At 33.6% G+C, this 16,041-nt stretch overlaps 1 protein-coding gene across 6 annotated transcripts in view; it reads right to left on the bottom strand.

The window, feature by feature from the left end:
- Positions 1 to 66: 66 nt before the first annotated feature.
- LOC125062457 (E3 ubiquitin-protein ligase MYCBP2) overlaps positions 67 to 16,041 on the bottom strand; it is a 93,547-nt gene continuing 77,572 nt past the window's right edge. For all 6 annotated transcript variants that reach the window (XM_047668403.1, XM_047668405.1, XM_047668406.1 and 3 more), the window contains exons 56-76: positions 15,787 to 15,918; positions 15,139 to 15,365; positions 14,751 to 14,862; positions 14,252 to 14,485; positions 13,727 to 13,841; positions 13,266 to 13,450; positions 12,977 to 13,123; positions 12,110 to 12,274; positions 11,767 to 11,880; positions 10,917 to 11,017; positions 10,356 to 10,563; positions 9,198 to 9,370; positions 8,418 to 8,601; positions 8,236 to 8,341; positions 7,642 to 7,790; positions 7,067 to 7,252; positions 6,749 to 6,856; positions 6,219 to 6,416; positions 5,714 to 5,872; positions 4,588 to 4,696; positions 67 to 3,989 (exon numbers count right to left, since the gene is read on the bottom strand). In XM_047668403.1, the coding sequence (XP_047524359.1) occupies positions 3,868 to 3,989; positions 4,588 to 4,696; positions 5,714 to 5,872; positions 6,219 to 6,416; positions 6,749 to 6,856; positions 7,067 to 7,252; positions 7,642 to 7,790; positions 8,236 to 8,341; positions 8,418 to 8,601; positions 9,198 to 9,370; positions 10,356 to 10,563; positions 10,917 to 11,017; positions 11,767 to 11,880; positions 12,110 to 12,274; positions 12,977 to 13,123; positions 13,266 to 13,450; positions 13,727 to 13,841; positions 14,252 to 14,485; positions 14,751 to 14,862; positions 15,139 to 15,365; positions 15,787 to 15,918 (3,234 nt within the window). In that variant the 3' untranslated portion in view covers positions 67 to 3,867. The remainder of the gene's footprint in view (positions 3,990 to 4,587; positions 4,697 to 5,713; positions 5,873 to 6,218; positions 6,417 to 6,748; positions 6,857 to 7,066; positions 7,253 to 7,641; positions 7,791 to 8,235; positions 8,342 to 8,417; positions 8,602 to 9,197; positions 9,371 to 10,355; positions 10,564 to 10,916; positions 11,018 to 11,766; positions 11,881 to 12,109; positions 12,275 to 12,976; positions 13,124 to 13,265; positions 13,451 to 13,726; positions 13,842 to 14,251; positions 14,486 to 14,750; positions 14,863 to 15,138; positions 15,366 to 15,786; positions 15,919 to 16,041) is intronic.

Here is a 16,041-nt window from a genome sequence, read left to right as displayed (position 1 = left end):
TAATCTCAGAAATATATATCGTAATTTTATATTATCGTACTATTCGTAGGGTAACAAAAAACAGCATTAATTTCTTTATTTTTATTTAAAAACTCTTAATCTAGCAAGTGTTACATTTATTAAATATGAAGTCACAAACAGGAAGTTTAGTGCATTCCAAGAAGACATTGTATATAATTTTGAATGGAGTTTACTTGCGGTTTTTTATCGTTTAATTTTCTTTTAATTTCAAAGTAGTGACATTTTGTAGGAAGTTTATATTGCAAGATAAAATTTCGACGTCCAGGTGGACAGAAAAACTACGAATTCTTTGTGTTTCCATACTACTATAAACTCGTTTTAACCAACTCGTCGTATAATAAATATAACTAAAAGTTAAGCTAAAATACGCATATACTTGCTTTCAGAGAAAGTCTTTGGTTATTATTTAGACATTTAGGATCAACAACATGAAACACTACTACGTATATATGAAAGTTTTGCAATCGATTCACAACATTGATATGACATATATCGAACATGGAATTGAAAATTCAAATCGCGCTACATACAACCAATCTTTATAACAAATTAATAATATAATAAACCTTAAAATGGCTAAACTAATATATCAATAATTGGTTCCTTTTTAACTAAAAGTAGTTTTTCTTAGTGCCAAAGCCATTCTTATTTAATAAATAATAATTACAATTTTATCAATATTGACACGGAAACAGAAGTTAAATTAAATGACTTGAAATATCAATAACTGGTATTATTCAAATCCAGTGTTGGAATTTATCTGCATGAAAACGATGTACTGTGTGTAAGTCGCTTGTATCTAGTTTTTTACAATGTGGTTTAAATATATTATGCAAGTGACTGGATTTCTGGACTACGTATGCGATCGTGTTTTGTTACAGAATAGATAATTAATAAGGATGGTAAGGTTTGTGATCTATTAGTCGCCTCTTTTTGTCTATATCCTGAGTTAAAATAATATTTTTGGTGGTTTGTTTTGTACACCAACAGGCCTTCTTGCCGTGACAAAGTTTTTTAGGTCAGTACGAAATAAATTTTGGTTATTTTATATATAAATTGGTTTTAGCCCAAAATCAGCCGCTTGCGCATTACTACGTAAAATCTGTTATAATAATCAATTATAAAATAAATATAAATACATCCCTATTTTAAAATTATATAATTATGAATATTTTTCTGTAAAACTGAACATCTGTATGTACGTAGATAATTCTAAAAAGTTTCGTGCTTATGACACAACATTAAAATACCAAAGCGTGTCAGTGACGACACGCCATGTAATAAGATTTTTTTATATGTCATGATTTAAGTGTGAAATAAATAAATATAATTTTCTCCATTGCAAAGTGGCAAACGCGCAGATTAGTTGAAATAACTTTGTTGCAGAACGATAGAGGGACATTATCTTTCATCCATATTAATAAATTCTATGCTGTTCCATGCTTCGATTTGTAATAAAATTAATCTTATCAATGGACATTATGGTCAAAATACCAGTCAGAAATATCGTGTAGCGGCAATTTGAATATACAGTTAAATTCTACCAAAACTAACAATTAAATCTGTATTTATTACAGACGAAAGATATATCAATATTAGACATTTATACACCTATTACATCTACACATAATGACTATAAGTACAATAATAAGCAACGGATATGCAAGAGCTAATGCAAAAAATATAATAAAGTAACAAAAATATCATAGATTAAAGCAATCAGGAACATCCGCATGACATGAACCTTCATAATAATACCCGAGTTCAAAGTTGAAATCTTAAATAATTATGAATAGGAGATATACCAGCTGTCTAAAGAAAAAGTTTCGACTCGTCTATTATAGAAAACGGGGTAAGCTAAATCATTGTACAGGCTGAAAAAATTTAACGCGATGAAGTGCCGCACGTAAATTTAACTTTGGATATTAACATAACTGCTTTTCGAAAATAAAAAACTTGCTAGAAGCGCGAGTCGACCCAATGAACTACTGATCAACTACAATCTGATCTTTCATCAGAATCTAAAAAGATGTTTAGATAAATGGAAACCATTGGAATTTAATATTAAAATTTAACTTATAATTAAAGAATTTGAGAGTATTTCTTTCCTTCAATTACATCTCCAGTATTTAGTGCACTTCACCTTTAGGTGGTGTTATGAAATTTCCCATTTTTTTCCTATTTTTTAAAAGACAAACAGAATAGGCCCACGTTCGATATCGCTAAGCTATCGAGCGCACTGGACCTATTTGACTTTCCTATAATTGTGGTTATAATTTATGAACATATAGATTAAAACCATTTTAAAAACAAGAATAAATTAATATGTTTTTTAAGAACTTTAGTAAGTTCCAATATTTGTTTAAAACCAATGCTCTGTTTAGTCTAGATAATAAGTTATAAAATAAATAATTAAATACATATTGAGTTTGTTATGCTGCTAGGAACCTTGACACAGGTATTTTTACTTAAAAGGGTTTCCAAAAGTTAGACATTGTTATGCATACTTATGTATATAACATACACAATTTTTTTTAATAATTGTTGGGAAAACGTTACCAATATTACCAGACTCTTCAGCAATGTTTAATAGATGTCATAAAATTAATATCTAATTGTATGCCGAACGCGTTTCATAATAAATATATAAGAAATAATACAAGTAAATACAAGAATTACCTTTCTATAGGAAAGTAACATATTGAATAATCGCCAATTTAAAAGTCAATGTCCAAGTGCGCTCTATAAACTTAAGTCGTGTTTTGCCGAAGCAACAATTTTCTAAAATAAATAATTTAAACCTTTTTTCGTAAGATTTCGATCAATAAGCATCGTAAGTTAAGCTCATATGTCTATACTTTCTTAATTCTATCTAAAAATAAAAGAGCGCCAGGATTTTTTTATAAAAATATTATTTTATAAATATTTTTTTTTAAATATCCGAAATTTTATAATTTGTTTAAAATTTGACTGACGAATGAAAATTCAAAATCAATTCTGCTGGTATTCTTAAGGGGGTAATTTTTAATTTACGAAATAAATAAATAAATGTTTCGATTAAATCGCCCAAACGATTCTTATACAATCATGGGGTTACAGTCAAAGCAAGACTGACATATTAAATTCACTGCAATTCACGAGTCTTTAAAGTAATACTGGAACAATCTTGCTTTAGTGGTAGTGTCGGAATTGGTTTTTGTCATAATTAATATAGTTTAATAATGTCATATAAGTTTTATACCCTATCATTTCCTTAATTGTATACTTAGGTTATATGAATACAATAAAACCCATTTAATACAATTTCCCACATAATACGGTCAGCCCCTAAAACAAAACACGATTCCGGCTTAGAACGCTTTGCCTTATCGTCATAAACGGGTCTTACTGTATTACAGTAAGGTAAATTATATTAGTATAATTGGACAAAATGTTTTAATCGTAAAGTGTAGTTTCCTAGAACCTTTAAAACAAATTATATGCATTTTACTACTACACATATCAAAATTAGTATATGACAGAACTATAAATTGATATTACAGATAGACGTTTCAAAAAAAATGGATGGATTACCAGTCAATAGTAGAATGAAATTAGTCAATAGCTTAAATATTCTTAAAAATAACATGAAATTCATAGCATAATACAGAGTTTTACAATCAACAAAAAATTTCGTCGTCATTAATTTGGGTTGTCATTAAACCAATAAAAAAAATCGTATTGATTTTGAGCGCACAAACGCCCTTACGAAAAATGATCCTCGTTCCATTTCAATGTTTCAGAATTAGTTGTAACCATATATTCACTATCAACCAAAGTGCATTTGTGATGTGTTGACAACGTAGTTTAGAAGGCATGTGCATTGCGACACACTCCACAGCCGAGGGCAAATTCCTCTCCCGTGGGAGGGTGCAAAACGTGTAGAGGGCATTCCTCTGTCGTTCCTGGTAGTTGCTCGCATTTTGGACCTACAAAACAAGAAGTTTTCAAACATTTATCATAACTTATTTAGAAATTATATATTAATTTATTGTAGATACATTTGGATAGGTATTGACACTGTTATTGTGTCTACTTGATTTCCACATGTTATAAGGACGGCACCGCTTTTTATATTTTTGTATGTATGTCAATTTATATAATGTGTTTGTCTTAATTTTGCGGTCCAAAAAAAAAGTATTAAAATGTTTAACTATTGAAGATACCGTGTCTACGAATTTAAATAAATAATATTGCTAATGGGAGATTTTACGACCTCTTATAAAATGCTCCATAAGCAAGATTAGTCCATATATATCTGAACTCCATCGCGCGAGTATAACTAAATCGGTCTTTGTATGATGGCTATCTATTATTAGGCCACGGTGAAAAGAGAGAGAAAACAAAAGAGACACTTTCCATTGGTCAACGTTTTCTTTATAGTTACAGTTAACACAAAACGTTGTGGGTAACGTTAATCTACTAATACCATACGTATTAATATTGTTTCGTTCTGTCTTGTACTTTAAGATCGCAAGCAATTCCACTAAAATATTTTTTTTTTTCTTTTGTAATAAGTTGAAATACCTGCTGGACATTGGGGCAGCATATGGCGAGGTATGTTGGTAACGCGTTGAAAGTCATCGTGGCACGCGTTACAAAAATGAGATGTGCCAAAGCAGAAGAACACTGCCACCTTGAATAACAAAACATATATATAAATAGGCGTTACAATATTATACACTTATTATAACCAATAGTCTTGAAGTTCTGTTTTTTTTTTTACATATCGTATATACAAGCAAGTGAACAGCCTTTGTGTCTCTTAAAATCGTATAATTCTCACACCATACGAACAAATTAAAAATAAATTATAGCAGCCGTCGGCTTATATGAAATTATAATTCTAAATATGAAACAAAAATTGCTATTAATCACCCTAGTGAATATAATCTACCCCATTTACACCTATAGTGTCTGTGTATGCGCGTGAAGAGGTATGTGAGATACTTGATATTTTATATTATATTAGGAATTCCATTTTCCATTAAAAATGGAATTACTATTGCATATTCAGCCGGGGTTTGATCACACGAAATCAGTGATGAGAGAGAGAAAGCTGCCTACCGCTACGCTGCTAATTCCATGAATTGTGTCATTTTACATAAATTATAAAATGAAAAATATTTATTCATGTAATTAAAAACATCTGATTTATTATTTCACAAACTCGCTTACGTAATTACTGATTTGTAGATTTTCCATCTTAATATATATAAATTACGCGTCACGTTGTTTGTCCGCTATGACGGAACCGATTTCAAGCAATGGACTCCTAAACTACGGAACCGATTTCAAGCAAATTTGCACACCGTGTGTAGTTTGATCTAACATAAAAGATAGAATAGCTTACATCTCAATTTATACCCGCAATATTATTTTATTTCAAAATGTTTGTTCATTATTTGATAGTCACAGCTAACAGATGGCGCTGTGTTGAATGTACAATTTAATGTCATTACCACCAAAAAAGCATGGTGGTCGCCATGAGTGGTATTCTCCTACCGTTTTCCTTGAATAGTTTAATACTACGTATGTAATATAATATAAACCTTAGCCACAGCAACGCTTGGCCAGTGTGCTAGTATTTTCATAAAAATGGCGCATTTATTACGAATGGTATCAGAATCATAGAATATTATATTCCACTCACCGAGCAGCAGTACCGGCACTTGTATTCGAGGAAGTCAGAGCCGTGTTTGGGGCAAGTCCTTGCTCCAGCTACGTCACTGCAGGCGCCACACACCAGCTCTTTGGGGTCCCATGACGCATTCGACTCAGCTTCACAACGTGCCAACCCGCCGAAGTAAGCCTACAATGAAAATATATTAGGATAATATTAATATCGAAATATTTACTTTAAGAACGCGTAACCAATTTAAAATTTAATAATGGAGTGTGTTGTCTGAATGTTTGGAGGAGGCCTTTGCCAAAAACACACAGATACCTAGTGTATAAGGGGATTAAAATGGAAATGTATCTGAATATAAGCTATGGTCTATATATATATAAGCTAAGTAGTCTCCAAGTTCCGTTCAGTTCCGGGAATTACTTCTGTTTTAGTAGTTTTAAATTTACTTCTACTGTAGTAGACCGTTATCGATCACCCTACGGATGACATGCATTTTATACAACCAGATAACTGAATAAAATCTCACCTTTCCACACTTATGGCAGACATAGTACGCGTATCTATCCATAGCATAGCCAGCAGTGTCTCCGACGTTTTTGCCCTTCGAGGTTCCAGCAGACAGGCCTTCATACTCCAATCTCATTAAGGCTTTGCGACGTACTTCTTCACGCAACTTTTTGATGGGAGCTAGTTGCTCTTCGAGGGTCCAATGTGAGATGTCTTCCTATAAGGTACGTCATTCCATATCATGCATACTATCATGTCTTTAATTGGCTAGAATTTCATATTTACTCATTGACGTAATGATTATTATAACGCATCTCTTTATGCTGATTTTTAAGGAAAGTCTTCAAAAACAGTTATTGAATACGTCTGATATATTTAAACTTTAACATATAAACATGTAACAAGATATAAATCTTGACTAAATCAAAATTACATTAGTATAAACTATACATACACATTATTTCTTTCATTTTATTTAGGTTCGTCGGAGGGTCGGCTTACAAAACCCACAGACAAATACATATCTTATATGTACTCTTAAAGGCTTACCTTGCAGATGGGACATTTCGAGAAAGAGAATGTAATACGCGGCCCATTCCATTTGTTCAAGAGAACCTTCCTGCAGCAATGTAAGTGGAAAACATGCCCGCATGTCAACTGTAAAAGAAACAAACGTTGATGTTCTATAGTTAAATGTTCCAAAATTTCCAGAGAATATAAAAAAAGCTTTAAATTTTACTTTTATTAATATTTTTGTACACATAACACAGTAGCTAAACGATATAAGATAAAAAACACATCATCATCACGCTTTTCTAATAAATTAATCAAACTTCAAGATACTAGTAACAAAGGAAATAAAAATACCTGTATTGCGGGAGCAGCTTGTAGGGGATCAGTAAAACAGATCATGCACATATCATCAGCGTCCTGGCGCAACGAGCCTGCGCCGGCGCATCCAAAGAGACAAGGCAGGCATGAACGTTCCCCGCGCACGCCACCGCAAAGGTGACCGCAAGTAAGTATACGGGCGCACGCTTCACGGCCATGTTCCTGTAGATATAAACAAAAAGCTGTAGCAGTTCTGTCTTATTTCAGGTTTTTAAATTTTTAAATTCCCCAATATAAGACAAAATGAAAAACATGAAGATGCCAGACGCAGGCCTTCAAGAAGAAAAAACTTTCAAGTAAGATTAACCACATCATTATTTTATGGCTTATTTTTTTTTCAAATACATAATAATAATAAGTATATCAATTAATAATATTATCTTAAACTTAGTTTTGTCTGAATGTTCTTTCGTTTGAATAAATCATTGAGTAACGAGCAAAATGTTTACTACTTATAAAGACAAAATAGTAGTGATATATTAGATTACTATTCGATTCAGTTATTTAAATTACTAACTCGTTAACAAATCTACAAGTTAAGTAACATTTACCTGGCACTGTTGGTCTGCGCATACATTGCCAATAGCAAGCAGGCCAGAGTTGCCACGTGTACCGCAAAAGCGGCAGACACCGGCAAGGCCAGTTGCATCTGGTGGTTCTTCGCCTGTCTCACAGCTCATTCCACGAAATTCTGCCAGTCCTAAGAGACAACCATTGTGGTTAAGGGTAGATTTTTTTAACAAATGACGTGTATCCGGTAAGTAAGGTCTACGTCTACGTCTTTAAAAAAAAATCAATAGGACATACTGTGGAATGGACTTCTTCTTCAAAGAAATGTGATTGCAAACAAAATTTATTGGAAGATTTTATTAAAGTATCAAATTCTATAATCTAACTATTGACCTTGAACATTTATATCAATATGTAAATCGATTTATTTTCCCTAGAAATTTTGCGAAAATGGAGAATTAAATCATATAACTAAAACAAAAAGGTTTTAAAAGCCCCTATTCCCAATAATATATTGTTTTTTTAGGTAAAGCATCACTGAAATGAAAAGAAAGATTCGGTGAAAGAAGAAACCGTTACTGAAATCACTCTACTTAATACCTCGGATTATGAGGTTTCTCTTTATTATTAATTACCTTTGAGAGTACGTCGATCCACAAGCAACAATAGCCAGAAGAGTTTAGCTCTGCCACAGCCTTCATGAATGTCAACACGAATGGCACTCTCTTCTTCTTTGCAAATCTATTTAAAATAAATTCTCTTAATAATTTCGATAATATTAACAAAAAAATTATAGAATTTAAAACTGTTTTTGTACCTGTCTTTGATGAGTCCTCGCGGTTCTATTGAGATGAAGAAAGCGATCACATTCGGCACATAGTGTACCACAAGTGCGACATTCTATAACAGCACATGTTATTCCGTCGTCGTGGTTGGCGCAGAACTGGCGAGAGTCTGCTATAGAGTCCCGGTTACGAGAATCACGACCTGAGTTGTTAATTCTGAAAAAGTCAGCAAAATATATTTACTGTGTGTGCCCTAGCTCATCATATTAAATGCATCAATAACAAGTGACATCATCATATTGAAGTTCTCATATTACATTTTATTTGTTAAGACTTTTTAACAAATTAAGCGTTTTCAATATTCATATAGGGGTATTAAATTACATGATATATTTCTCAATTTGTCTGTAGTTTGATGAAATATTTAAGTAGCACTACCAATATGAAGAAAATTAATTATTTTGTGAAAAATAAATATACAACGTAAAATAAAATATATATATATATATATAATATAATATAATGTAAAAAACGTATAATGTTACGTATAATGTTATGTATAACGTATAATGTAAAAAAAATCTTGACCGGTAAGGTCTCTCTTTACAAACATACGTACTCTCTCCTCCAATACTCTTATAGTCCGATTACTGGAATGATAAGTAATTGGAACATGCTTGATTAAATACCGAAAAAAATCTAAACGGCGATACGAAACTTGAAAAAAAAATTGACAAACAAAAAATTTAAAACTGACAAAAAAAATTAACTCGATTTGAGGATTTCAATAAGAATATTTAAAATGAACTTACAGTTCAATATGTTCTTGTTCACAAACGCATAAAGCCGCTAAAGCAAGCCAAACTGTGGGTTGGGCAATGCATGTTTGAGGTCGTCTTTCCCCTTCGTCCACATTTGCGATTGCCCGTATGTACTCGGCTAATGCCATACGAGTCGCTGTTCCCCATGCTGGAGATATTTTATCCTAAAATAGAATAAAACACGTACTGAAATTACGTTCGTCTTAATAATAAATCCACAAAAGCATTTGTTTCTGAAAATTCCTTTGCTCGATAGTATCGCTGGCCAGAAGGGAAAGAAGGTATATAAAAGTACGATTATTGTTGTTGGATTCACGCCAAAAGCACCCATAGTTTGAGAGCCTTACACGATAATTTGATGGTTCGTATACATACAATATACCTACATAAAAGATCAACACTGCCTTAGTGGTAAACGCACTTAGCGTAATTACCCGAGAGTAATACCGAAACAGTGATTAATCAATGAAGAGATGATAGATGCAGAATATCTACCTTTTGCCCCATTGACGGGATTGCCAATATAGACAACACGCCTTTTATATCCTTCACTAGAATTCGAATATAATTTTATTCGTATTTATATGATACTAGCAGACCGGCCAAGCGTTGTTGTGGCTAAGGTTTTTGTTATATTAGATAGTAGCAAACTATTCAAGGGAAACGGTAGGAGAACACCAGTCATGGGGACTACCATGCTTTTTTGGTGGTTATGCCATAAATTGTAGCTTATGTGAAACGTTGGTACTTTCAACACAGCGCCATCTGTTAGAATTGTGACTGCCAAATAATAAACAAATATTTTGCAATGAAATAATATGGCGGGTATAAATTGAGATGTAAGCTATCCTATCTTTTAAGTTGTATCAAACAACACACGGTGTGCAAATTTGATTGATATCGATTCGGTAGTTTAGGAGTCCATAGCGGACAAACAACGTGACACGTAATTTATATATATTAAGATTTTCTATATTAACTGCCACCGCAATTAATTAACGAGAAAGTGATTAAAAATAAATAAGTACGCCTCTAACTCCATACACGCCTGGGCATAATTTCCCGTTTGTAGGGGGTATTTTTCTTGTCTTTATGCTAATGTTTACTGCTCAGACACCAAGGGTAAAAGTGATAAATATTGAAACTAACTTCAGCCATATCGACGAGTAGTCTGGCAACAATTTGGGCGTGGTTCCTCGTAGTTTCGCCCCTCATAAACCAAGTAGCTGGTGGTGCAGGCGTAACAGATCCTCCCATTGTTACTGTGTTTGAATTGGCACCACTCGCACCTTTGACTTTGACTTGGACAGTTACCGCTTTGCCCACATAGCACACTAAGTGATCTAGTAGTGTTACCCTATAAATAAAAAAAATATTTTTGTACAATTTAAAATGACAATGTTTTAGATGATCGGCGGAATAGGGTACGCTAGCTCAGTCGGGACTGATTCATTATTCTAAATTCACAATCATTTAAAAATTGTGATTAAATTCAATCAAAAGGCAATATACCGCATATTTCGTCAGCCACTATATTTAAGAATAAGAAAGACATGGTTAAGCAATGTCATCTTTTAGTTTCCTTTTAGGTTTGTCTGTGAACTTGCTGGTTCCGTTTGAATTGCTAAACCAATTTAAAATACAAATTTTCATGTTTATGCACACACAACATAGATGTATAATAGAAAAAAACTACTTAAATTCACTTACATAGTCTCATATCTTGCGCCTAAGTCTGACCCGTAGTTGAGGGCAGCTAACATCTTCTGCGGCGGTATTTCAGTAATCATTCGTCGTAATAAAGATATGACCTAAAACAAATATTTTTATAAGTAATAGCTTCCATCTTGGAAAACCTGGACTATTCTACAAGTATAGTAATATAGAAGCAACTTTTAATTTTGACGTGACAACGTCTTATAATTCGATGGAGCCGGCTGCACGCACGAAAAAACATGACTCATGCGGCGTTACCTCGCTCTGAGGCGTTACTTCGCTCTGAGGCGTTACCTTGCTCTGAGGCGTTCCATTTAAGGCTTGAAGTGCAAGCGAGAGCGCGAAGCGACAGAGAGGCACAATCGGACTCCGCGCTCTACAGCGGTCGAAATTTACACAAATATGTCTTTCGTGTCACTGTCACGTGTATATTATTGGATGTGGGACCGGATATTTCGTGAGTTTAAGCGTCAAATTAGCCAATCTAAGTATGCTGGTTTGGAGTGGGTATGGTGTAATGTTCCTCCAAACTAAAGAGGGTGATGATCGTTGACCAGTCTATCCGGGCCGCAGTGGCTATAGTGGAGAATTTTTATATATCCTTAGCGGCCGGAATAACTTTTTTAACACGCTTCAGGGTATGACGTCAGCGCAGTGATTTATAAGCGCTGATTGTAGATTTCACTACATAGTAATTACCTAATGTGCTGTTGCAATTTAATTCTATTAGAAAAATAACCTAATTGATGTCTAAAATTTATACTTTTACATTGAAATGAGTACATAATTTAATATAACGAATAACGTTACATCATAATTATGTTTGCTAAATATATATTATTACCTGTCGTTGCACGCGGTCGCTGCCAGTATGAAGCAATGCTAATAAATCAGCCAAGAGTTCAGTTCTTTGGGCAAGATGAGAACGCCCGGCCACACTTCCACTTAGCGCCAAAAGCTGTTAACATCAATTAAATACACATACTCAGATTACACAGATCAACACAAACATTTAGATTTGTCAACATTTTATTATAAGACACACTGTTTTCTAAGTCGACATATCTAACTAGACATCTGAAGTATTATTTTTACCTAAACTTAAAATTTTAATCAATGCCAAATTATACAAACTAAATTTCAGAATGTTATTTAAATTTTCTATCTTTTAGAACAGTTTTGCCTACCAATGACAGCATTTCAAAGCAATAGTTGTCCTGCTGATGTGCCAATCTCGGTTGCGCATCTTCATCAGACCTGTCAACTGCTTCAGCGCATAAAAGGGCCGTCTCCCAATCATCACGAACTCGGGACGCCTCACAGCCAATAGCACAAACAATATGAGACATCACCTACAAAAAAAAAGTAATTTCCAGTATTCGCAGCAGCCAGGTCAGACCTGGAGCAACGAATTAGATCAAGTATAACTGTGGAGCAGTTAGCTAACGTATTAAAAGCTAATCTGTGATTTTTTTTTTAGGTTTGTTAATCATATTAATAGAAAGGAAAGTGAAGAAAACCGTGGTACATCTTGCTTAAATATCCTTAAAAAATACTGTCGGATAAGTGGCTTTCCATAGCTTTCTTATCCCACAGCACCATCAAATATTGTAGGCCTTAAAATATCCCTGACTTAGCCCATCTCTTGTTCACATTATTAAAAAATATGAGTTTAGTTCTCATAACTAATAATTACAAATTACGATCCTTTATGAGTGTGTTTACTGCGACTGTTTCAGCAAAAGAATATTTTACAGACAAACAGGCAATCAGCCTTTAGTGTATGACGCGTCATCGATTTTTGCGTATTATTTTTGTATATATGTTGAACTATCTTATACTTTATATTCATAAGACGATGTATCGGTCACGAGGTAGTAGTTATAAAATATATATTCATATACTTTAAATAGTATAATTGAAGAAATGTTTTAGATTTTTGATGAGCAATTGCCGCAATATTGAAATTTGCTAAAGTTTTTTCATCACAGTACATTTCAATATATTGAAACATGCCGGTGAGTTGGTTAGAACCTAATTAATATAACACTAACTTGTTTTTGTAAGGTGGTAAGCTTGTGCCCGGCGAACAATATCCCAACAACATGTTCGCGTAGATCGCTGTCGTCACCAGTGCTCTCACCAGCAACCACACCTTCAGAATCACCAGTTTGTTCCCACTCCAGGAGCTTACCAAATACCTAAAACATTAAGGGATTTAAAACCTTCTCCTGAACTTGCCTCAATAAGCAACACTACCTAATAATAGTAAAAAATTAAACATGATTTATATAACACTACTACTACTACTACTACTACTGCACGCGGAATCATAATACTTACTTGTGACGTCAATAATCTGAAGACACGGAGCGTATCTTTTTCAGTCAATGAGTGTAACGGATGGTTTTGTAGTGAGAGCGTACCGTGGGGTTGTGGACCGCTAAGTACGCGCACTTGGCGTACACGTACAGCCGGGTCAGGCCCACGTAATTCACAACGTACACGTACAGATATGCTTGAGGATTCTATAAAATTACATCATATTTAAAATATATGGTTATACTTAGATGTACTTGAATTACAGTAATAAGCGAGAATATTAAATTAATTATAATAAAGTTGAAATGACATAGACAATTTCATTTACAATGACCATACTACAATCAATCAAATCATTAAATTCGTTTTTTAATGAGATTCATTTACGTATTTTATTTATTTTAATTCATGTTAATGAAGTAATGTTTTGTTTGGGAAACAATTGTCGCATAGGTTTTCACGGGTATTTTATTATGACTTACTAGGCAATATGTAGCACACCCAATGAGCATTTTTCGTATCAACATCAACATCCATCATTTGCAGTAACTCTGATGGTCCACCGCTATACCAAAAAGTTATCAATTGCGTCTTTGTCTGAAAAAGCAAATAGATAACGTTTTGTTTAGATTAAATAAAATTAAACTGGGATATATTGGCACATTAGAACGGTTACTTTTATCTTACTCATATTATCCGCAACGCCTTAATAAAATAAAACCAAAGTAAACTAGTGCAAAATATCTAAATAATTTTATTCCAACTACCAATATTTTTCATAAATCGTTGACTACCATACCACAGACTACGTAGTTGCATACGTCAAATATCCACGGATTAAAATAGAAAACATTTTAATAAGCGCATTACAATAGTGTTCCATATAAGCTACAATATCGTTACAAGAAAAATTGTTGCAGAATTCTGTTACTAGATCATTGTTTCCTCAACGCCTCTAGAAAAAATCTGTGACTAAAAATATTAATTAGAAGAAATTATTTTCTTACCGCAGTATCTCTCGTATTATCAATGTGTACGCAGACAATATGTGGCCGATCTTCAGCTGATCCTCCGTTGTATGCAATTTGAATCCACCTGGTTCTGTTCTTGTCTTCATCACCCGATTCCCAAAATGTCTCAGTGGTATTATCTGTTAAGGCACCAGCCATGCCTTCTCGCGAAGAGACCGTTATAGTACACCAACCGGTGACTTCTGGACAGCTCCATAAATAATTTTGTTGCTAAAAATACATTTTAAATTATGAGGTAGGAATAATTTTTGTATTTCCGTACTATACGAATTTATAATGTGTAGATTTTATATAGCTAACATATAAAATCTACACACTGCTGCAGAAAAATGAACATCATTATTGAAAATACACATAAGATCAGCTTAGTAATAAGCAAACAGTTACAAAAATATCTAACCTATGATTTAAAAAATAATTTATAAAATTGAATTGAGTGTAAAATATGTTGCAGATAATCGCATAATACGTATACCTTATTAATAAAGCTCTGATAGCTTTCATGTAGTGCTCCCAAAATGCCATCTTCATAGACCCCGTCCTCAGTATGCGACAATATCTTGCTTATAACACTAAACACTTGCGATCTTATTCCAAGCAGCATTAAAAAAGCAATGTTAAATCATCATTATCACATGTCATTTACTAATAAGTGAAATCATTGGTTGTGTATTCAATTCTAAGAATGCTACGGATTTTTTTTACAATCGAGACATTGAGTCACAAACAGAGATAAAATATCATAAGTGTGTAAGTCAAAGTAGTATAATTTTTAGCAACAAAACAATTTTATAAACGTCAAATTCTTCTAACACAATCACCGTTGAGAAATAGACATCTTCATAGTTAAGTCAATTGTATACCTGTGCAAGAAAGCCCGATCGTGCTGTGAATAGTGCAGTTCCCAGCAGCGAACTGCTTGAAGGTTGGCAGCAGTGGCTGGTGGTAAGGATGGGGCAAGGGCGCTGATGGAACCCAGGAAGGCGTGGAAGGCCGCACGAGCACCACGTGCCGCTCTACCTCCAGGGCATAGAGCAGATGTCGCAGCACTTGGGATTATACCACGGCTCGCATCGTTGTTTAAGACGTTCTGAAATATTTCCATCACATTTTTTTACAAACCATATTTCTTTATAAGTTATGGTATGGTCTAAAACGTCTTACGACATTAACAATTATTACCGAGATGAAAGCTCTGGACTCAATTTATTTATTATATACACAGTTCAACAAAATCTATAAAAAATTTATGAAGTTCCGAAAATAAGTGTGTACATTTTTGCGTCTATTTCAACACTGAATTTTTCTTTAGATTTTGGCTTAGTGCATCCGGTTTTTTCACGATGATATCCTTCATCGTACAAATGCTGTTGGCACACAGAAAGAAAAACGCATTGGTGCATAAATTCAAACGCGGGGTTGAGACCTAATTCGCTAATATACAAATTGATCTTATAATGAGTAATAACTATATGTTATATATAATCCAGTTAAATATTAATTCCATTCACCTCTTTGTTTTCCTCATCAGCATCAGGTGGTTGAACTATTCGAGCGTACGTGTCGAGTGCGTTGCAGAACCACCACATGACATCGTGGACACATGTCGGTTGAGTTGTCGAACGCAGGAACCAGTTTAGGGCCTATAATGTAAAATTTTACCTAATACATTAGAACCTTGCTTTATAAGCGTTTTTCATTAAATGTGGAACTTGAATTTCATTTCACCAGAAGAACATAGAAATTTAAGGTAAGTTAGCGGTAAT

The sequence above is a fragment of the Pieris napi genome, chromosome Z, assembly GCF_905475465.1.
Source record: "Pieris napi chromosome Z, ilPieNapi1.2, whole genome shotgun sequence".
In the NCBI taxonomy this organism is placed as follows: Eukaryota; Metazoa; Arthropoda; class Insecta; order Lepidoptera; family Pieridae; genus Pieris; species Pieris napi.
This window is presented reverse-complemented; position numbering and strand designations above follow the sequence as displayed.